The sequence below is a fragment of the Mobula hypostoma genome, chromosome 2 (assembly GCF_963921235.1).
Source record: "Mobula hypostoma chromosome 2, sMobHyp1.1, whole genome shotgun sequence".
NCBI lineage: Eukaryota > Metazoa > Chordata > Chondrichthyes > Myliobatiformes > Myliobatidae > Mobula > Mobula hypostoma.
Window position 1 is genome coordinate 81,657,398 of NC_086098.1, and position 24,397 is coordinate 81,681,794.

At 38.2% G+C, this 24,397-nt stretch overlaps 1 protein-coding gene across 1 annotated transcript in view; it reads left to right on the top strand.

Annotated features, from left to right (window-relative positions):
* The window catches only part of elp3 (elongator acetyltransferase complex subunit 3), a 124,000-nt gene that overhangs the window by 45,866 nt on the left and 53,737 nt on the right, over positions 1-24,397 (top strand). Inside the window, exons 10-11 of the mRNA XM_063071557.1 lie at positions 9,475-9,668; positions 23,791-23,881. Of these exons, the coding sequence (XP_062927627.1) occupies positions 9,475-9,668; positions 23,791-23,881 (285 nt within the window). The remainder of the gene's footprint in view (positions 1-9,474; positions 9,669-23,790; positions 23,882-24,397) is intronic.

Consider the following 24,397-nt stretch of genomic DNA (forward strand, 5'->3'; position numbering starts at 1 on the left):
TCACCCTCTATCAAGTCTCCTTTCCTCCAAAGAGAAAAGCCCTAGCTCAATCAACCTATCCTCATAAGATGTGCTCTCTAATCTAGGCAGCATCCTGATAAGTCTCCTCTGCACCCCCACTAAAGCTTCCACATCCTTCCTATATTGAGGCAACCAGAATTGAACGGTGTCCAACCAGGGTTTTATAGAGCTGCAACATTACCTCGCAGCTCTTGAATTCAAAATTCCAATTAACCGCAGGCTTTTTTTAATTTTTATTAATATTTCCTTTATTATTAGTATTAGGGTTTAACACCAGTCACCTTGCTCTCCCAAGTTCAAGTTTATTGTCATCACAGAGTAACCACAGTGTGACACAGCATAGCATTAGAAACCAATCGATTCCATGTACTTCTGAAAACTTGCGATGGTAGTTTACTGTCACTCAGCCATATGCATGCATATACCTAACGAAACATCGTTCCTGTAGGGCCAAGGTGCAAAACATACTACATATAATTGTGCATAGCTCATACAGTTATGATAAAGCATAATACAGTCACAAAATAATACGAGTACAAGTCCCTGAGTGGCTTGGTCGGAAGATTAGTGGTGCATGGGATGTTGTCCTGGAGCCATGTTTCTGTAAGAGTAGCATGCAGCAGTTCCTCATCTCCATTGCAGCATTTCTGGCTGTCATCAGGTTTTAAGCTTGAGTCACTGACTGACTGCATGTCCCTGTAACAACTAGGGAAAGCCAGAGGTGAAATAAACTTTATTGTTACTAAACTCATAACTGCATCAGAGTAATCACAGCACTTAGTGACACATCGTAACATTAGAAACCAATCGATTCCATGTACTTTTGAAAACTTACGATGGTACAGATTACTCATGGCTTTACTGTTTGATTGTGTAGCTTCAAACTGATGAGTAGAAAGATTGAAACAGACGTTCTGTACAGTCAGTGGATGATAAAGCAATGCAAGATGTGATGTAAAGGAATAAATTCCCAGAAACGTAGAAACTGACAATAACAGCTTGTGTAGACAAATAAAGAAGGAAAGATTTTTGAATTCTTGCCCTGATTATTCAATATAATTTTTAAAAATACATATTTATTATAATTTATAGTATTTTTTTATGTCTTGCACTGTACTGCTGCTGCAAAACAACACATTTAATGATATATGTCAGTGATATTAAACCAGTTTCTGATTCTGAAATTTATACGTGTATTACAAATAAAAGACAGTGGAAGAATAAGGAAATGGTGATGAAATAGAACTTCTTTATTGTTCATCTTTATTCAAGAAGCCATTAAAAACCTCCTGAAACAAGCAGAGGTCTAACGTGCTGTTAGAATTAGCATTAGTTAAAAAAGAATGGAAAAAATCTAGTTCGATTAAAAGTTCACAAATCCCGGCACCATGATGATCTTCATACCCAGCTTTGGAAAAGAGTGGCAGTGGAGGTGGTATATGTTCTGTCTCTGTCTTCCACATACTCAGGAACAGTTTCCATTAATTAGAAAGCAGCAAATGTAAACTCAGGATTAAACAAAAGAGAAAGTAAAAAAGCAAGAAACCACAAGATATGATCAAGGCTACAGAGACGTAGATTGTACATTGAGTCTATGCGTCTTAATTGGTAAGGCCAAAGTTGGAGTATTGTGTACAGTTCTGGTCACCAAATTATAGGAAAGATGTCAACAAAATTGAGAGAGTACAGAGGAGATTTACTAAAATGTTGCCTGGATTTCATCTCCTAAGTTACAGAGAAAGGTTGAACAAGTTAGGTCCTTATTCTTTGGAGCGTAGAAGGTTGAGGGGGGACTTGATAGAGGTGTTTAAAATTATGATAGTGTTGACGTGGATAGGCTTTTTCCATTGAGAATGGGGGAGATTCAAACAAGAGGATATGATTTGAGAGTTAAAGGGCAAAAGTTTAGGGGTAGCATGAGGGGGAACTTCTTTACTCAGAGAGTGGTAGCTGTGTGGAACGAGCTTCCAGTAGAAGTGGTTGAGGCAGGTTCGATGTTGTCATTTAAAGTTAAATTGGACAGGAAAGGAATGGAGGGTTATGGGCCGAGTGCAGGTTGGTGGGACTAGGTGAGAAAGAGTTTGGCATGGTCTAGAAGGGCCGAGATGGCCTGTTTCCGTGCTGTAATTGTTATATGGTTATATGGTTAATATCCATGCAGCAGAGTCTGGCTTCCAATAATTTGGGCTTTCTTGCTGTTAGACCAGGAACTCATTTAGGAAAGCCTGTGCTATAGCAGGTATACCACAGTCATCCTATGTTTGAAACAAACCTGAATAGACATCACCTACTGCACAGTGTGAAGTGTGAGACCTGAAACATCAGGGCGCAATAGCAACAGACCTGAACATCGCAATCATAATGAAGGATCACAGGTGCTTTGACATAGATGTCACCACCCTGAATGAGAAACAACAGATAGGAAACAGCCAAATTGAAGAACAGCACAATGGAGTATAAACAAGAAGAGGCATGTTTTCATAGAATGAGTTTGCTGTCAAGAATGTGCTTATTTGGTTTTGGGAGAAGTCAGGAGAATAGGATTGAGAGGGAAAATAAATCAGCCATGATGGAATGCCGGAGAAGGCTCAATGGGCTGAATCTTATCATTCTGCTCCTATGTCGTATGGTCTTATGGAATGCTCATTTTCTCAGTCCCTTGTTCTTACACTGCTTCTCTGCACTGCTCTCTCTTTGGAGATTCAACTGCGGTTCCCTTCAGAATACTCCTTATCTCAAAAACATGCAAGACTCTATAGATGCTGGAAATCCCGAGCATCTGATGAAGAGTCTTGGCCCGAAACATTGACTCTTTATTCTTCTCTGTAAATGCTGCCTGACCCGCTGAATTCCTGTAGCATTTAGTGTGTGTTGTTCTGTACCTCAATAGCAATTTTGCTGTTCTTGAACACAGAGGACTACTGTTACCTGTGTCACACGAGTCTCTCTTTGTTTGTCTTGTCTCCTGATTAATCTCTCATTATTCCAAATGCTCTTTCAATTTGTCTAGCTTTATCTACAACTCATTGTATCTTGTCAGATCTCCATTAATAGCCCTGGTCATGTTTAAGATAAGGCATTTCATCTGGGATACCTTGAGAAAGATAATTTGGAATTTGATATTTAGGTTGGTCTTGCTTCAATCTTTGTGTGTCATCAAAGCTTTCTTCCCTGTGGACCTTGTTTACTCTTCAGCTTCCATTTCTTAGTTACATTTGTAAGTTGGTTTGTTATTGTCACATGTACTGAGATACAGTGAAAAACTTATATTGCATACCATTTATACAGGTCAGTTCAAACTCTTATGCTCCCGGAACAGATCCTACACTATCAGGGAAGCTCACTAATGCCACTGTTTTCTGAGGAGGTTGAAGAGAGCAGGGCGATGCACATCAGTACTCATGACCTTCTTCAGATATGCAGTAGGGAGCATTCTAACATGCTGTATCACTACATGGTCTTGAAACTGCACTGTGGTGGTCAAAACTACCTAATGCATTACTGCCACCAACGATCAGATACATAAACTGTCTTGTGCAGTTATATTTATTGTGTTTTTTATTATTGTGTTCTTTATCTTATGTTTTTTTTGTTCTGCATCAGATATAGGGTATCAATTAAATTTGTTCTGTACACTTGTGTACTGGAAATGACTTGAATTATGAATTACAACAATGTTTTGAGATACTAAGGAAAACAATTACAGAATGCAAAATAAAGATTTACAATTACAGAGAGTGAGCATTTTTGCAGATATGTAACAAAGTGCAAGGTTACAAGCGGGAGATTGTGAGGTCAAGAGTCCAAGTACATTCTAGGGAACTGTTCAATAGTGTTATAACAGTGAAATAGAAGCTAAAACTTGAGTCTGGTGGTATGTGCTTTCAGGCTTTTGTATCTTGTGCCAAGTGGGAGAGGGGAGAAGAAAGATTGTCTGGTATGGGTGATGTATTTGATTATGCTGGCTGCTTTACTGATGAGGAAGATGGTGGCATCCTCATCAATGGACTGAGCTATGTTTACAACTCTCTGCAGTTTCCTGTGGTCACTGGCAGGGATGTTGTCAAGCCATTATGTGTCTAGATAGAATGCTTTCTATGGTGCATTAATAAACATTGGTGAGGGTCAAAGGGGATGTGCCAAATTTTTTTGGCTTCCTGAGGAAGTAGGAGTACTGGTGAGCTTTCTTGTTCATAGCATCTACATGATTGGACTAGGACAGACTATTGGTGATGTGCCTGCAACCCTCTCAAACTCAGGACCAATGATGTAAAGAGGAGCATATGCACCACCCTCTGTCTGAAATCAATGACCAGCTCTTTTGTTTTACTGATATTGAGGGAAAGTGGTTGTCATGACGCCATGTCACTAAGCTTTCCATCTCCTTCCTGTACTCTGAGTCTTCATTTGTTTTAAATTCGCTGAATCAGCCATGCCCAATGTATATTGCCATCTTTGTTCCTATCTCCTGTCGCGCAGGTTCCAAGAATATCTTTTCAAGAAGAACTTTTCTGATAACTGGGACAAAACTGCTGTTTGTCAATCAGTGCGAAATTACTACTTGCATCACAGTCCCAAACAGTTTCCAGATTCCTCTCTTGTACCTGTCTCTTTACACAGACCTTGTGTTCCCACTCTCTTCTTCTCGGTGATTTTCATTTTTTTAAATTTTTGACTGGCTTTTGTTACTTTGTCATGGCACTGTATGTTCTAGCAATTCACTCGCATAGAATTCAACACTTTCTTAGTGCTCCTTAGTCATCAAAGATACATAGGGTGACTTTCTACTTGTCTCGTTCTAAGAATACAGATTCTTCATCCACTGAAGTTCCGAATGCCCCATTCAGATATCTGGAGTGTTTCCAATGGTCCAGGTTCTTTAGAAAGCCTCAGCCATTGATAATCTCTTTTCCATTGGACCTTTGCCTTGCCAAGTCCCTTAAAATTATAACAAAATCCTCCATTGCCAACTTCAGTACCTGGTTACGAGTACACCGTGTTCCTGAAATATAATTCTGAATTGAAATGCAGCCTTAGTTTCTTCTATGCTCCAGCAAATACAGGCCCAGAGAATATTTTATTAAATGGGAATTCATTAAAATAGAATATTTATCACATTCTCTGATGCCAACAAATATGCTGGTGCCGTCTGAGTGTCATAATCAACCTCAGCTTCACTCACAGATAACTATATTTTAATTTTCAATAATGTTGCCCATTTCTGACTGGTTCTATCACTGTCTAGTATGGGGAGGTCACTGCACAGGATCGGAAAAAGATGCAGAAAGTTACAAACTCAGCCATTTCCATCATGGCCATTAGTCTCACCAGCATCGAGGACATCTTCAAAAGGTGATGGCTCAAAAAGGCAGCATCTATCAGTAAGATCCCCATCACCCAGGACATGCCCTCTCCTCATTGCTACAGTCAAGGAGGATGTACAGGAGACTGAAGACACACATTCAACACTTTCGGAACAGCTTTCACCCGTTCGCCATCAGATTTCTGAATGGATAATGAACCCATGTACACTACCTCACCTTTGGTATCATTTTTTTGCCCTCTTTTTGCACTGCATATTTAATTTTTTTATACATTTCTTATTCTAATTTTTAAAAAAATATTTATTACAATGTACTGCTACCACAAAACAACAAATTTCACGACATATGTCAGTGATATTAAACCTGTTTCTGATTCCTCTATGGTTATCAATCGTGAGGAACCTCCTTTAAATATATTCTTCTACTTTCTAACATACCCCATTTCACTCATTTCAGAATCAGAATCGGGTTTAGTTGTCAGTGACGTGCAGTGAAATTTGTTGTTATCTGGCAGTAGTACAGTACAAGCATAAAAATAAACTATAAATTACAAATAATAATGCAAAAATAGAATAGCAAGGTAGTGTTCATGGGTTTATGGACTGTCCAGAAATCTGATGGCAAAGGGCAGAAGCTGTTCCTAAAACATTTGAGTGTTTGTCTCTTCAGACTCCTGTAGGTCCCCATGGTAGTAATGAGAAGAGGGCATATGTCAGATAGTGAGGGTCCTGAGTGATGGATGCCACCTTCTTAAGGCAACACTATTTTGAAGATGTCCTCAATTCAGTTCTCTGCAGCCTTGTTTGATCCTATGCATTGGACCCACTGCATGGTGATGCAACCTGTCAGAATGCTCTCCACTGTACCTCTGTAGAGATTTGCTAGAGTTTTTGATAACATACCAAATCTCCTTAAACTCCTAATTAAGTAGTGCATCAGTGCGTTAGGCCCAGGATAGATCCTCTGAGATGTTAACACCCCAGAACTTAAAGCTGCTCACTCTTTCCATCACTGACCGCCCCCCCAGTGAGGACTGGTGTGTGTTGTCGCTGCTTCTCCTTTCTGAAGTCCACAGTCAATTCCTTGGTCTTGTTGATGCTGAACGTAACTTTGCTGTTACAACATCACTCAACCAGCTAATCTATCTTGCTCCTGTACGCTTCCTCTTCTCCGTCTGAGGTTCTGCTAATAACATGGGTGAATTTATAGATGGCATTTTGTTGTGCTTAGTCACATGTTCGTGAATGTGGAGAGAGTAGAACAACAGGCATCTTGTTTTGAGCTCCTCATATGTCTGTATGCTTTGGTTAACTATGGCTTAATTCAAAATTGTTCATCTAAAGCCATCAACATCAGGAGCAATGGTGGTTAGTGTGTGTGGTGGTGAGGCAGTGAGGGGAGGAGGAATTGTACACTTAGATTTCCAAGAAATCTCAGAATCTTAAATGTATTATCAAAGCACTCATTGGCCATTTTACTAGGTACACTTACACACCTCTTGTTAATGCAAATATCTAATCAGTCAATCAGCTGCACAACAATGCATAGAAGTATGAAGGGATGGTCAAGAAGTTCAGTTGTCGTTCGTACTAATTATCAGAATGGGGGAAGAAATGTGAGCTAAGTGATTTTGACTATGGAATTGTTGTGCCAGATGGTGTGATTTGAGTATCTCAGAAACTGCTGATCTCTTGGGATTTGACACACACAGCAGTCTAGAGTTTACAGAGAATGGTACAAAAAGCAACAAAACATTCAGTAAGTGGTAATTCTGTGGTCAAAGATGCCTTGTTGATGAGGGAGGTTGAAGAAGAATGTTCAGACTTATTCAAGCTGACAGGAATGCGATAGTGGTTATAATGATGATGTGCAGAAGAACATCTCTGAATGCACAACACCTTCATCCTTCAAGTGGGTGGATACAGCAGCAGAAAACCACACCGGGTTCCACTCCTGTACATAATAAAGTGGCCACTTGAGTGTATATGTTACTGTGTACTACCTTGAGATTCATTTTCTTGCAGGCATTTACAGAAAAATAAAGAACTACAATAGAATATATGAAAAACTTCAACCATCAATCTCCTGAATCAGTGTGGATAACTGCACTCACCTCAACTCTGAACTGATTCTATAACCTAAGGACTCACTTTCAAACTCGTGTTTTCAGTATTATTTATTTTACTACATCTTACTTGCACTTTCTTCTTTTGTACATTGAAAAGTCAGTTCAGGATCTTCGGACGTGCTTTCATTGCTGAGTCTTTCACTGCGAATGGGAGAGCCTGGCCAAGTGTTGCTGATGTAGATTTATAATGTGTCATGTTGCCTCTCGGCTGTGCTACTGCAACTGAGCTGGTTCAGATTGGCGTCCAGCCCAGTTTTGTCATGTAACTGGATGGGTAATGAGAGGATAACTCCACTACAATAAGCAGCAGTGACAACACAGTAAGATTAAATGCATTTTTCTGTTTATCAACTAGTCAATGTTTCTCAGTAATAACATAGCATTGATTGTTTAGTATTAATAGGTAAGGAATGATCATTATTGAGATTATTTTCGATTACAGAGGAAACTGAGTGACATTTTCTGTGAGTAGTGTCTCTACTGACAAGTTGCCTAAGTGAGATAGTTGCCTGCATTTGGCCCTCATCCCTCTGAACCTTTCTTGTCAATGTGCCTACCCAAATGTCTTTTAAATGTTGTAACTGTACCTGCCTCAGCCACTTCCTCTTCCATATACGTACCTCCCTCTGAGGGAAAAAAAGTAGCCCCTCAGGACCTTTTAAATTTTTTTGCCTTATTTTATACCCAGGTGCTCTATAAGACATAGGAGCAGAATCAGATCATTTGACCCATGTCAGTTCCACCATTCGATCATGGCTAATTTATTTTCCCTCTTATCCCCTTTCTCCTGCCTTCTCCCTGTGACCTTTGATGCCTTTTCTACGAAGAACCTATCAACCTCTGCTTCAAGTATACCCAGTGATTTGCCCTCCACAGCCATCTGTGGCAGTGATTTCCACAGATTCATCACCCTCTAGCATCACCCTCATTTCTGTTCTAAAGGTACATCCTTGTATTCTGAGGCTGTGCCCTAGTTTTAGACTCCCATATCCTGGGGAAAAGACTGTGGCTATTTAGATTATCTATGCTCCTTATGATTTTATGAATATCTATAAGGTCATTACTCAGCGTCCTACATTCATCTCAGTCTATACCAGCCTCTCCTTATAACTCAAGTCTTCCAGTCCTAGCAACACCCTCATTTAAGCTTTTCCAGTTTAAGCCATTCTTCCATGTAGAAGCTTTAGAGAGGATTCAGAGAAAATTTACCAGGATGCTGCCTTGATAGAGAACTTGTGTTATGAGAATAGTTTGAGTGAGCTAGGGCTTTTCTCTTTGGAGCGAAGGAGGATGAGTGGCAACTTGATAGAGGTGTATAAGATGATAAGAGGCATAGAGGAAGTGGATAGCCAGAGACATTTCCCCAGGATGGAAATTGCTAATACAAGGGGACATCATTTTGAGGTGATTGGGCGAAAGTACAGTGGGATGTCAGAGTTAAGTTTATTACAGGAGACTGGTGGGTGCGTGGAATGCCCTGCCAGGCTTGGTGGTAGAGGCAGGTACATTAGGGAGATTTAAGAAACTCTTAGATAGGCACATGGTTGATAGAAAATGGAGGGTTATATGGGAGGGAAGTATTAGATTGATCTTAGAGTAGGTTAAAAAGTTGGCATTACATCATGGGCCGAAAGGCCTGTATTGTATTGTGTTGTTCTGTTCAATGTTCTGTAACAGGGTAACCAGAACTATACACAATACTCCAAATGTGGCCTTGCCAATAAGTTTTACAGCTATAACATGACCTCCAAATTCCTGTACTGAATTTCTTGGCTGATAAAGGCAAGCAGGCCAAGTGCCTTCTTCACTACCCTGTCTACATGTGTTGCTACTTTCAAGGATCTATGTGCCTAAGTCTCTCAACGACATAGTTTATAAGGGGTATAATCTCCACTCCACTTTGTTTGCATCCTGGGCAGTTTTCACTAGCTACCAGGGAAATATACAGAATGGCCCTGTTGGTTTCTTTTCCAGTGATTTTCAGTGTTTCTTCTGTTTCAGGAGTTCTTTGAAAACCCTGCTTTTCGCCCTGATGGTATGAAGCTGTACCCTACCCTGGTGATCCGTGGCACAGGACTTTATGAACTCTGGAAAACCGGCCGATACAAAAGTTACTCTCCCAGCACATTGGTGGATTTAGTGGCTCGGATTCTTGCACTTGTACCCCCATGGACACGGGTATATCGCGTTCAGAGGTATATTGTGGCAGAATCTTTTATTATGCTTTTTTACATGACAACCACTTTCATTATGCTCTTTTTAAGAAAGGAATAATTATTTTTGTTTGTGTGCGTAAATTAATTTCTGGAGGTATCATAGTACTGAATTTACAGTATTCAGGAGATATGATAAAAATTGCTCTGCAGTTGTTGAAAATAAGATTCATCCAGTCAAACTACGCAACATTAAATGCATCGTTTGTGATGATGTTCAATATAATACCGAACATTGAAAGGCCTAGGCGATGTTTCCAATAGTGGGAGGGTTTAGGTCCAAGGGCACGGCCTCAGAATAGAAAGGTGTCTCTTTAGAACAGAGGTGAGAAAGAAATTCTTTAGTTTGGGGTTAGTGAATCTGTGGAATTCATTGCCACTGATTGCTGTGGAGGTCAAGTCATTGGGTATACTTAAAGCGGAGGGTATTGATTACTAAGAGTGTCAAAGATTATAGGAAGCAGGCACTTGATCTATTTTTATGTTGTCTTTTCTGTAATCTACCAATGGGCCAAAAACTTGAGGAAATTTAGAAGGAAACAGAAAATGTTTAAACATCTGAAGTGCTGCATATCAATTTCTTGGCTGCAATTTCAGGATTGCATTCCAAATGCAAATTTTGTAAACTAACTTAATTGAAGTATATACTGAAAGCTTTTTTAAAAGTTTCATATACTTTAGATGGTATCTTTGCATCTTATTTAATTGCTGTACCAGAAAACATTTGTCTGCAGATCCTTACGTCAGACTTCATTTTGAACAATTATAAAAATGGCATTCTTCATGTTTACAGATGTGAGGTAGGACCATTTTCAAGTGTCTTATCTTGGATCGGGTCCACAGCATTCTAAAGGTGGAGGGTGAACATCTATAAGTCGTGAGACATAAGGTTATGGAAAGAAGGCAGAAGAATTGGGTTGGGAGGGATAATAAATCAAATGATGGAATAGCGGAGCAGACTCGATTGGCTGAATTCTTCTCCTGTTTGTTCTTATGGTATCATAGTACTGAACTTATAGTATTCTGTAGATATCTCAAAACATGCTCTACAGTTTTTGAAAGCAAGGTTCATTCATTCAAGCTATACAACATCAAATGCATCCACATTGTGCTATTTTTCATTTGTGTCCAATGTAATACCGAATATGAAAGGTTGAGTGGGTGTGCAGAGAATGTTTCCAGTAGTGGGATAAACCTTTCAAATATTGAAAGGACCAGATCGAGTGTAAGTTTCCAATGGGCCAAATGGCTTAATTCTGGTTTTATGTCTTATGGCCTTTTGGCCATGTGTTAGGTTACAGTGGATATTCTTTACTTGCATTGTACCCAGTGGTTGGTTGGTTGCTATTCTCCCATTAGAGTTTATTTCCTTGATCTGGTGTCCTTCCCATTACTCACTTAGTAGCTCCATTGACATGAGTGTATCGCATTCAGGGGTACATTATGGCAACAGCTTTACTGAGCTTCACCCCATCCTTCTCCAAGCAGAGCCCTCCGGACAAGCTCACATTCACATTCAAGTTTATTGTCATTCAATTGTACACAAGTATGGAGCTAAATGCAACAATGTTCCTGTGGGACCAAGGTGCAAAACACAGTGCATGTATCACATACGGCACATAAAATAATATTAATACAATAATGTTAAAAGATTTTTTAAGAAGTATTTTATAAATGTACAAGTCATTAAGTGCACATATAATTAAATATACAACGGTGTAATGTTGCTGGCATTGTGGTAAATAGTGTGTACTGGGTGTTAGTAAGAATTGAAGAAATAAGCACTTGTAGCCCCTGGAGCACCATTCAATAACATGTAGCTGACCTTTTACCACAGTGCCACTCTTCTGTACTAGCCCTACATCCATTGATTCTCATAGCAGTTAACACAACAATTTACAGTGGCAGCGATCAGCGATCAGGTTTCAAATCCTGCCGCTGCCTGTAAGGAGTTTGTACGTTCTCCCCGTGACTGTGTGGGGGTCTTTTGGCAGCTCCGGTTTACTGCTGCATTGAAAGGTTGTGTGGGTTAGTGTTAGCAAATTGTGGGCAAGTATTTTACATCAGTCTTCACTGTGGAAAACACTAGCAGTATGCTGGATGTTTTAGAGTGTCAAGGGACAGAAGTGAGTGCAGATGCTATTACTAGGGAGAAGGTGCTTGGGAAACTGAAAGGTCTGAAGCTAGGTAAGTCACCTGGACCAGGTGGACTATACCCCAGGGTTCTGAAAGAGGTAGCTAAAGAGACTGCGGAAGCATTAGTAATGATTTTTCAAGAATCACTAGATTCTGGAATGGTTCTGGAGGACTGTAAAATTGCAAATGCCACTCCACTCTTTCAGAAGTGAGGGAGGCAGGAGAAAGAAAATTATAGGCCAGCTAGATTGACCTCAGTGGTTGGGAAGATGTTGTTAAGAATGTGGTTTCAGGGGGGCGTCACGTGATGACGTGGGATTGAGACGTGTAAATCCAGCTCTCCCGCAACAAGTCAGTAAAGTACCATTTAAACAAAACAAAGTTAGTAAATATTTTCTGAAAACTATTTATAAACTTTGTAAGATTACTTTACGATATGCCTCCTAAACCGCAACAAAAGAAGTCTGCTGTTGCGAAGCAGCCGCGAGATGGGAAGAAAAAAGGGCCTACTGTAACGATGGAGCCTCGGACTCAGGTTGGATCTCCTTCGGTAGAACAGGGAGCAACGGCGGTGGCAACGGCTTCTTCGAAGAAGACACCGGTAATGCGCATGCGCAAAGAAGAGCGCATGCGCAAACCGACACAACACAAACTACAAGAACCGACAGCCACTGCAATTGAAAATGACTCAGAGTCAGAATCGGATTCTGCAGAGAACACAGATGAAGAAGAGGAGGAAGAACTGGAAGCGATTGGAAGTAAAGGAGATGATAGTGATATGAGACAAGCTATATTGCAATTAACGGCTGAATTAAGAAAAGTAAGAGAAGAACTTAGAGATACGAAGATGTGCTATGATAAAGTTATGGCAAGACAGGACAAAATGGATAAGAAGCTTCAGAAGATGGAAAGAGCAATGGGGCATATGAATGATAGAGTGGAAAAAACAGAAAATGATTTGCTTGTCTGGAATTCGGAAAGAAACCGACTCTTGGAGAAAGTGGACATGTTGGAAAATTTTAGTAGACGTAATAATATTAAAATTGTTGGTCTTAAAGAAGGTATGGAGGGAGATAAACCAATAGAATTTTTTCAAAGATGGATCCCGGATGTTTTGCAAATGGAAGAGGAGGTTCGATCAATTGAAATTGAGCGGGCACATAGAGCTTTAAGACCAAAACCAAAAGATGACCAATATCCACGATCGATTTTAATAAAATTCTTAAGATTTCAAGACAAGGAAAGGATTCTACAGGCAGCTGCTCGAGCTGCCAAAGATAGAAAAGGGCCATTGATAATTGGAGAGAACAAAGTTTTTTTCTATCCTGATATAAGTTACGAACTTTTGAAGAGAAGAAATTTAATCCGGTGAAAAAAACCCTATGGGAGCATGGTTATCAATTTACACTGCGTTATCCTGCAACTTTGAAGATTTTTTTGTCTGGTGGAGAAAAAAGATTTTTTGATGATTATCAGAAAGCAGAGCAGTTTGTGCGAGATTCTCTGAAAACTCACCAGACACAAGAACAAACCCAGGAGAGCGAGATAGATTGAAGATGAAGATTGGGTTAAAGAATGGACTTGATAGATATTTGAAGCTAGATGAATGTATAAATATATTATTAATTATACGAGGGGGGTAAGAAAGGTTAAAACTGGAGGAATATTAGTTGGGAATAGTAATACTAATTTTGTTTATATATATATAATGTTTTTTTTGTTGCGGGGGAGCTGGAAGAAGCACTGATCGATTGCTACGCTAGTCATGTGTGCAAGCGTGGCTTTTGCCACGACCCGCGAAATGGAGGGGGGTAGTGTTGTGTATCCTTTCATTCACAACATTAGTGGGGAGGTATTTTGTTTTTTCTTTTTTTGTACTTCTTCTTTCTTCTTTTTTCTTTCTGCCTGGAAGGTTGGGAGGGAGACACATAGCAACATGGTGAAGTTTAAAGAGATTCCCCAAGGAACTATGAAAGTTTAGAAGATAAATAATGTTTTAGATTGGAGTAACTTTGTGAAGAATAATGACTAATTTATTGAATTTTTTGAGTTTTAATGTTAACGGGCTTAATGGACCAGTGAAAAGAAAAAGGATCTTAACACATATTAAAAAAATGAAGATAGATTTAGCTTTTTTACAGGAAACGCACCTAACGGAAACAGAACATCAGAAACTAAAGAGAGATTGGGTGGGTAGTGTTGTTGCGGCTTCATTTAATTCAAAAGCTAGGGGAGTAGCAATTTTGATCAATAAAACGTTACCAATTAGAATACAAAATGTAATAATTGATTCTGCGGGGAGATATGTGATTATACATTGTCAACTTTTCTCTGAATTATGGACTTTTATGAACATTTATGCACCAAATGAAAATGATGCAAAATTCATACAAGAAGCTTTTCTGAATTTGGCGGATGCGCATGAAAAAATATTAATTGGAGGAGACTTTAATTTTTGCTTAGACCCAGTCTTAGATAGATCGACCAAGGCTGTTATAAAATCGAAGGCAGTAAATTTAACTTTATCATTGATGAAGGATTTAAATCTGATTGATATATGGAGAAGAATCAATCCTAAAGAAAGAGACTATTCGTTCTACTCCCATAGACATAAAACTTTCTCAAGGATAGATTTGTTTCTATTATCAGTGCGTATTCAACACAGAGTGAAAAATATGGAATATAAAGCAAGAATATTATCAGATCATTCCCCTTTATTAATGACAATAATAATGGCTGATAAGGAAGAAGTGGCTTATAGATGGAGATTTAATTCAATATTATTAAAACGTCAAGATTTTTGTGATTTTATGAAAAAAGCAGATTCAATTTTTTTTGGATACAAATTTTCATTCAGTGGATAATAAATTTATATTATGGGATGCGATGAAAGCATATCTTAGGGGCCAGATAATAAGTTATACGTCTAAAATTAAGAAAGAATATATGGCAGAACTAGATCAATTGGAAAAAGAGATTACAAAAATAGAAAAAGAATCTCAAAGATATATGTCAGAAGAAAAACGAAAACAACTTGTCAATAAGAAGTTACAATACAATACGCTTCAGACATATAGAACGGAAAAAGCAATTATAAGAACTAAACAAAGGTATTATGAGTTAGGTGAGAGAGCACATAAAATTCTTGCCTGGCAGTTGAAAACAGAACAAGCTTCCAAAACAATAAATGCAATTAGAACAAGGGCAAATAAAATATCTTATAAACCTCTTGAAATAAATGAAACTTTTAAAAATTTCTATTCTGAATTATATCAATCAGAATCCCAAAATGATGTTAATGAGATAGAAAGGTTTTTATCACAAGTTTCTCTTCCAAAATTGAATTTGGAAGAACAGAAGTGATTAGATATGCCTTTTACATTAAAAGAAGTTGAAGAAGCTTTAGGATCACTCCAAAGTAATAAATCTCCAGGAGAAGATGGCTTTCCACCTGAATTTTATAAAAAATTTAAAGATTTATTATTTCCTCTTTTTATGGAACTAATACGTCAAGCAGAAAAAATACATAAGCTTCCAGAATCTTTTTCAACAGTGATTATAATAGTATTGCCAAAAAAAGACAGAGATCCTATGAAACCAGCATCATATAGGCCTATTTCTTTATTGAATACGGATTATAAAATAATAGCAAACATTTTATCGAATAGATTATCTAAATATTTACCAAAATTAATACATATGGATCAAACAGGATTTATTAAAAATAGACAATTGACAGATAATGTAACTCGGCTACTCAGTATAATTCATTTGGCACAAAAAAGGGATGAGAAGAGTATAGTAGTAGCTTTGGATGCAGAAAAAGCATTTGATAGATTAGAATGGGATTTTTTATTTAAAGTACTAGAAAAATATGGGTTAGGAACATCTTTTATAAATTGGATTAAAACTTTAAATTCTAACCCTAAAGCTAAAGTGGTGACAAACTCTCAAATTTCAACACCATTCCAGTTAAAAAGGTCAACTAGACAAGGTTGTCCACTATCACCTGCTTTATTTGTATTGGCGATAGAGCCATTAGCAGAACTAATTAGAATTGATCCAGATATTATGGGTTTTAGAGTTAATCAGGAGGAATATAAAATTAATCTTTTTGCCGATGATGTTTTGATCTATTTAACAAATCCACAATATTCGTTACATAAATTATCTTCTAGATTGGATGAATATGGGAAGGTATCAGGTTACAAAATAAATTGGGATAAAAGTGAAATTTTACCTCTTACTAAAGGAGACTACAGTCAATGTCGATTAGTAACCCAATTTAGATGGCCGGTAAATGGTATAAAATATTTAGGTATAAGACTTGATAATGATCTAAAGAATTTATATAAATTTAATTATTTACCACTATTGAAAAAAATTCAAGAAGATCTTGACAAATGGATGATATTACCAATAACATTAGTAGGTAGAGTCAATGTTGTAAAAATGAATATATTTCCTAGATTACAGTATCTGTTTCAAACATTACCAATACAATTGCCACAGAAATTTTTTCAAGAGTTAAATAAATGTGTGAGAAAATTTCTTTGGAAAGGTAAAATGTCAAGAATATCATTGGAAAAATTGACATGTAAATTTGGGTTAGGAGGGTTACAACTTCCAAACTTTAAAAACTATTATAAAGCAAATCAACTTAGATTTATTGCATCTTTCTTCGATGATCGAAAACCAGCATGGATTAAAATAGAACTAGACAAGATAGGAGAAAATAGACGTGAAGCTTTTATATATAAATGGGAATCTAAATTGATACGGGAAAAGAAAGAATCTCCTATATTAACACATTTGATTGATCTATGGAATAAGATAAATGTTGATAATGAAACACAGAAATCTCTATTAGCAAGGAGACCTTTGTTCCAAAACAGACTTATTCCTTTTACAATGGACAATCAACTTTTATATAATTGGTACCAAAAAGGGATTAAATTTATAGGAGATTGTTTTGAACGAGGTATATTGATGTCATTTGAACAATTAAAGGATAAATATAAAATATCTAATAATACTTTCTTCTGTTACTTTCAATTAAGGGCTTACTTAAAAGGTAAGCTGGGTCAAACAATGTTTTTGCCAAAACCTAATGAAATTGATATTTTAATTCAAAAAGGGAAAATTAAAAATTTTATTTCTTGTATGTATAATTTGATTCAAGAACAGACAATTAAACAAGGAACCCATAAGTCAAAGTAAAAATGGGAAACAGATCTGAATATTATTATTGATGAAACAAATTGGTCAAGACTTTGTCTTGACAGTATGACAAGTACAATAAATGTTCGACTTAGATTAGTACAATATAATTTTTTACATCAATTATATATTACACCACAAAAAATAAATAGATTAAATTCAAATTTTTCTGATAAATGTTTTCGGTGTAATCAAGAAATTGGTACTTTTTTACATTCTACTTGGTCTTGTTTTAAAATTCAACCCTTTTGGATAAATTTAAGAATCTTATTGGAACAAATTACTGCAATTCAACTTCCACATAACCCTGTATTATTTTTATTAGGTGATATTGAAGGGATAAAACCGAAACTTAAATTGAATAAATATCAGAAAGAATTTATAAAAATTGCATTGGCAGTAGCTAAGAAGACAATAGCAGTTACTTGGAAATCTTATTCGTATTTAAGTATGGATCGTTGGAATAATGAAATGGCTAGTTCTATTCCACTTGAAAAAATTACTTATAATTTAAGAGATAAATATGTAACATTTTTGAATATTTGGCGCCCTTATTTACAAAAGATAGGATGGCATATTTAAGTGCTCCGATAAAGACTTTGGTCACTTGGGGAAAGTAACGAATAATTATACCAAATTCATTTTGAATCCCATGGAGCATGTGGAAACCTTCCAATAACCAGGCGGTTCTTTTTTTTTTCTTTCTTTTTTTTCTTTTTCTTCTTTTTTAGGTAGGACTATATATGGGGGGGGAGGGTAGATTCTTTTTTTCATGTATTCTTTTTGAAAATTCAATAAAAATTATATTAAAAAAAAAAGAATGTGGTTTCGGAGCACTTGGAGGCACATGATAAAATAGGCCAAAGTCAAGGTGCCACACAAGAAGCTGCTTATCAAGATAAGAACCCAAAGTATTACAGGAAAGATACCAGCGTTGGTAGAACATTAATTTATTGGCAGTAGGCAAAGTGTGGGAATTAAGGGAGCCATTTCTGATTGGCTGCTGGTGACTAGTGGTGTTCCGCAGAGATTGATGTTGGAACTGCTTCTTTTCATGTTGCATGTCAATGATATGGAATTGATGGCTTTGTGATGAGGTTTGTGGACAATACAAAGATAAGTGGAGGGGTAGATAGTGTTGAGGAAGCAGGGAGGCTGCGAAAAGACTTGGACAGATTAGGAGAATGGGCAAAGAAGTGGCAAATGGAATACAGTGTCAGGAAGTGTACGGTCATGCACTTTGGTAGAAGGAATAAAAGCAGACTTTTTTCCGAATGGGTAGGAAATTCAAAAAGCCAAGGTGCAAAGGGACTTGGCGGTCCTCATACAAGATACCTTAAAGGTTAATTTGCCGGTTGAGCTGGTGATGAGGAGGGCAAATGCAATGTTAGCATTCATTTCGAGAGGACTAGAATATAAAAACAAAGATGTAATGCTGAAGCTTTATAAGGTACTGGTGAGGCCTCACTTGGAGTATTGTGAGCAGTTTTGGGCCCCTTATTTAAGAAACAATGTGCTGACATTGGAACGCTTTCAAAGCAGGCAAGAGTGATTCTGGGAATGAAAAGGTGATTGTATAATGAGCGATTGATTTACTCACTGGAATTTTGAAGAATGAAGAGGGATCTCATTGAAACCTATTGAATATTGGAAGGCTTAGATAGAGTAAGTATGGAAAAGATGTTTCCTATGGTAGGGGTATCTGGGACCCGGAGGGCACAGCTTCAGAATAGAGGGATGTTTGTTTAGAAAGGAGATGAGGAGGAATTTCTTTAGCCAGAGGTTGTTGAATCTGTGGCATCCATTGCTACAGGCAGCTGTGGAGGCCAGGTCATTGTGTTTACATAGGACTGATTTTGATAGATTCTTGATTAGTCAGAGCATGAAAAGATATGGGGAGAAGGCAGGAGAATGGGTTTGAGAGGGAAATGGATCAGCCATGAGGAAATGGCGGAGCAAACTTGATTGACGAATGGTGTAATTCTGTTCCTATGTCTTACAGTATTATGGCTTTATGCCAAGATATGTTGGTTCTGGAAGTGTGGCGACACTTGTGGGCTGCCTCCAGTACATCCTCGGACTGTGTTGCTCATTGATGCAAACATGATCTGTAGATCAGCCCCATTGGCCGTTCTTTCCTTTATATCTATTGAAGTTCTTGATCAGCAAAAATATATCAGTATCAATCTTAAATTTCAAATGAGAACCATCGTCCTTAGCCTTTGAGATAGTTATTTCCATTATTTTTGTTTAAAAATGCACTAGGATTTTTTTTTCTCAATTTCTTGGCTGAAATTAAGCACTCTTGTTCTGAAATGTACCTTGACCCTGTTAAATACCCAAATAATTTAAAGAACTTGGTAAATTCTTTTCAGTTCTCTGTATATAAAGATATATGCATTGTGTACTTATGATTTAACTCACTTTTCTTAGTGTCATTCTGAATGGTGCCACATCTCTTCAACATCAAAATCATCTTCCCTAGAGTATGATGCTCAAATCTGAACCCAGAACTCCAGATGTGGTCTGAATGCTCTGTACACTTGAAGCAATGTATCTTCCTTTTGTATTCTAAACTTTCTTGAGGTGAAGCACCTATATCAGCACCTTAACTTTATTGGTTTTCCAGAGATACTAGTCTCTTCCTACTAAGGAAGTATTTGTTTTTTTTTTCTTTCTTGAACTGAAGTGTACAACCTTGCACTTGACTAAATTGAATTGTTATCTGCCACAGTTTTCCCCATTCATTTAAAATGTCTATCTCTTTGTAAACCCCTGCTTCAATCCACAAGGTTTTTGTTTTAATATCATGAGTGTTTAATACATCAAAGAAAATAGAGAGAAAAAAATTAAATTTCCACATGACATAATGAGATAAAAGAGTACATTGTGGTTCCAGTAATGACCAATATTGGCACAGTTAGATGGGTGTTTTATTCTTTGGGGAATGATAAATATATATACTGGCCAAAGAGTAATCTGTTGAAGAATAATCATTGTGTTCTGTACTGTGAACCATGCTTGAATCTTTTTAAAATCTAATAGAGTATCAGCCCTTCGAGAAATCAAATTTATTGTGTCTTAAAATAGACTAAGCAAAAAAATGATATCTTCACATCACTTGTGCCTGCAGCACTCTAAATTTATTGGCTTCTTGCTCATAAATTGTACCCTTTTTCTGATATCTCTACATTAAAGTAAGTCCGCTATTTTGCCTTGTGTATTGAGTGCCTTTCAATGCATTTGAACTGCTATGGGTCATCCTTTCTCCAAGTACCTGTGTGATGAAATAACAGCTTCCAGGAAGCCCATTATTTCAGTTCTGTAGCTCTGTGGATTTTAAATTGCGATTCATAGTGAGACACATAGCTCAAGATGATGAATTGATCATTGCAGTGTGATAGGCACAGAAGAGCTAAATCCAAAGGGAAGTTCAGCCAAACTCTAGTACAGTAAATTACTGATTTTAAAAGGAAGAATATATCACCCCTGCACCACCTCCCCCTCATCTTTCCAGATTAATGATTTCCTCTATCTGCTTGAACTGATACTGAAAGAGTGTATTCCCCGGTGTAAATGACCCCTTCGAGGGACTGCTGTCATTTTGGGACTCTCTTCTGGTTTGATGACCTATTTATTTTTCAAGATGGTGCTGTTAGCTCTCATTTTAAGCACAACATCTCAAATTATGCAGCATCCTCCCTGTATAGGACTAAAATGCTCTGGGTTACAGGTGTTAAGTTCCTGGGGGACTTGCCATTGTCTTCTGACAAGTGTAACAGGGCCCATTGGAGCCACAACATGAAAGCTTCGGATTCCAGCTGGATAGGTGACCTGGAAGTGCCAGGACGCTGATACATTGATGTGTTACAGGAGGTACCCTTTCACTTAGCAGCAGAGTGCTTTCAAAGTCAGGAACAAGCTTCCACCTGCATCCAACTGAAAGAATCTCTTTGTTACCTCACTGCCTGGTTGTCACAAAAGATAAACATAAACCATAGAACATTACCACACAGTACAGGTCCTTTGGCCCATGATATTGTGCCAACCTTTGAGCCTACTCCACAATTCATCTAGCCCTTTCCTCCCACAAATCCCTCCATTTTTCTTTCATCCATGTGCTTATGTAAGACTCTCTTAAATGTCCCTAAGGTATCTGCCTCCACCACTACCCCTGGCAGTACATTCCATGTATCCAGCACTATTTTCTTTGTGTAAAAGCGTGTTCCACACATCATCCACTCTGTGTCCTGACTCTGATATCCTCCCTGGAATATCCTCCCATCACCTTAAAGTTATGGCTGCTTGCTTAGAATTCTCATTCTTTCTCTTGATTTCTATGGCATAGGAGCAGGATTAGGCTATTCAGTCCATCGAGTCTGCTGTACCATTTCATCATGGCTGATCCATTTTCCTCTCAACCCCATTCTCTTGCCTTCTCCCCATAACATTTCGCACCCTCAGTAATCAAGAAACTATCAACCCTATTGGCTCTTCACATAATCCTGGAATATCTGGACGGCAAAGATGCATACATCTGGATGCTTGTTATCAACTACAGCTCGGTATTCCATGCCATCATCCCCTCAGAACTAATCAGTAAATTCCAAGACCTGGGCTTCAATACCCCCTTGTGCAATTGGATCCTGTATTTCCTCACTTGAAGAATTCAGTCAGTTCAGATTGAGAACAACATCTCCTCCACGATCTCCATCAACACAGGGATGTGTGCTTTACCCCTGCTCTGCTCACTTTACACCTGTGACTGTGTGGCTAAGTACAGCTGCAACACCATATACAAGTTTGCTAGTGACACCACCATTGTAAGCCATATCAAAGATGGTGATGAATCTGCATACAGCAGGAAGATTGAAAATTTGGTTGAGTTGTGAAATAACAACAACTCCTCATTCAATGTCAGTAAGATCAAGGAACTGATTGTAGACTTCAGGAGAGGGAAACCAGAGGTCCATGAGCCAGTAATCATTGGAGGATCAAAGGTGGAGAGGGTCAGTAACTTTAAATTCTTGGGTGTCACTATCTCAAAGAACCTTTACTGGCCCCATCGTATGTATAATTGCAAAGAAAGCATGCCAGTGCCTCTGCTTCCTCAGGAGTCAGCGGAGATTCTGCATGTCATGAATGGTCACAACCCAGAAGTCGATTATACTCTTTTCCATAGATGCTTCCTGGCCTGCTGAGTTCCTCCAGCATCTACAGATTTTCTCTTGTTTGTGGTATCTTGTTTGGAGTAATTGGCTAGCTTACCTTCAGATTTCATCTTTTTCCCCTTATGGTTTTTTTTAGTAACCTTCTGTTGATTTTTAAAAGTTTCCCAATCCTCTAACTTTACACAATTGTTTGCTCTAATATATGCCCTCTCTTTTGCTTTTATGTTGGTTTTGACCTCCCTTGTCAGTCATGGTTGTGTCATCCTGCCTTTAAAATACCTAATCTTTTTTACCTAATCTATCCTGAGCCTACCGATTTGCTCCCAGATTGCTGCTCTGCCATCTTCCCAGCTAGTGTCCCCTTTCAATCAACTTTGGCCAGCTCCTCTTTCATGCCTCTGTAATTTGCTTTACTCCACTGTAATACTGATGCATCAGACTTTTGCTTGTCCCTTAAATTGCAGGGTGAATTCTATCATATTATGATCTCTGTCTTCGAAGAGTTCTTTTACCTTAAACTCCCAAATCAAATCCAGTTCATTACACAATACCCACTCCAGAATAGCTGATCCCTTGTGGTCTCGACTGTAAGCTGCTTTAAAAAGTCAACTTGTAGATATTCTACAAATCTCTCTCTTGGGATCCAGCTCTAACTTGATTTTCCTAATCTACCTGCATATTGAAATCCCCTATGTTTATCGTAACTTTCACCTCTCTTGCTGCAGATGTTGGAAATCGGAAATAAAAACAAATAATACTGGATATGGTCAGCTGGTCAAATAGGGTCTGTGGAGAGAGGCTTGCCATCTGACAAGAGGGCAGCATCGTGCCCACAGACTCTGTAGGACCTTTTGAATGTTACTCGATTTTTCTGGTTTTATTGTAGACTGAGAAAAGTGTTTGTGGAACAGATTGTGAACAATGAAGTCGGGGGATTGAGTTCAAGCGCTGCGAGGTAATGTTGCAGCTCTATAAAACCCTGGTCCCAGCATAATTGGAATATTATGTTCATTTGAAGTTACCTCATTCTGGGAAGAATGTGGAATATTTGGAGAGGGTTCAGAGGAGATTTACCAGGATGCTGCATGAATTAGAGAGCATGTCTTATGAGGAAAGGTTGAGCAAGCTAGCCCTTTTCTCTTTTGAGTGAAGGAGGATGAGAGGTACAGTAACTTGATAGAGGTGTATCAGATGATAAGAGGCATAGGTTGAGTGGATAACAGAGAGCTTTTACTAGAGCGGAAATGGCTAATACCAGGGGGCATGATCTTAAGGTGACTGGAGGAAAGTATACGAAGAATGTCAGAGAGTTTTTTTTTTACACAGAGTGATAGGTGCATGGAACGCACTGCAGGTGTGCTGGTAGAGGCAGATAGATCATGGGCATTTAAGAAACTCTTAGATGGGCACATGAATGATAGAAAAATGAAAGGTTATGTTATAGGGAAGGATTAGGTTGATTTTAGATTAGGTTATCACATACTTGTAGGCTGAAGGGCCTGCACTGTGCTGTAATGTTCTATGTTCTATGATGAATGGGCCTGAGTCGTAGATCATTTCATGCTTGCTGCTTGCAGGGATATTCCAATGCCTCTAGTCAGCTCTGGGGTGGAACACGGAAACCTCCGAGAACTAGCCCTGGCCAGGATGAAAGACTGGGGAACTGAGGTAAGTAGTGAATGGGATTTTTTCTCTTTTACTTTTTAATTCTTCCCAAGCTCTGTGAATGATTTCATAAAGGTGAATCAAAATGTGTGTCATGTGATTAAATAATCCAATAAGACATCAAGAGTAAACAGATATCGCTCATCATACTGTACAAAATTGTAGATCTTGACGGGCTTGATGTAGGAAGGCTGTTTTATCTGACCGAGGGGTATAGGTATCGGACTTGGGGAGCTAGTTTGCCAATAAGTGGTAGTGGTTGTGAACTGAAATGTGGGAAGGTTTTTCACTCAGGAGGTGGTGAACCTTTGGAATTCTCTATCGCAGTGGTCTATGCTGGCTTAAGTTCTTTCAAACCCAATTTGTTTTAAGGAGATTGAGGAAGATTGGGATAGACAATGCTGGGATAGAAGGTTAATGATAATCAATGAATGGTAGAGCAGGCTCAAGGGCCAGAGGTGAGCAATGTGTATACAGGATGATTGAAATGGTCATCATATGACCTCTTAGTCCTGACGA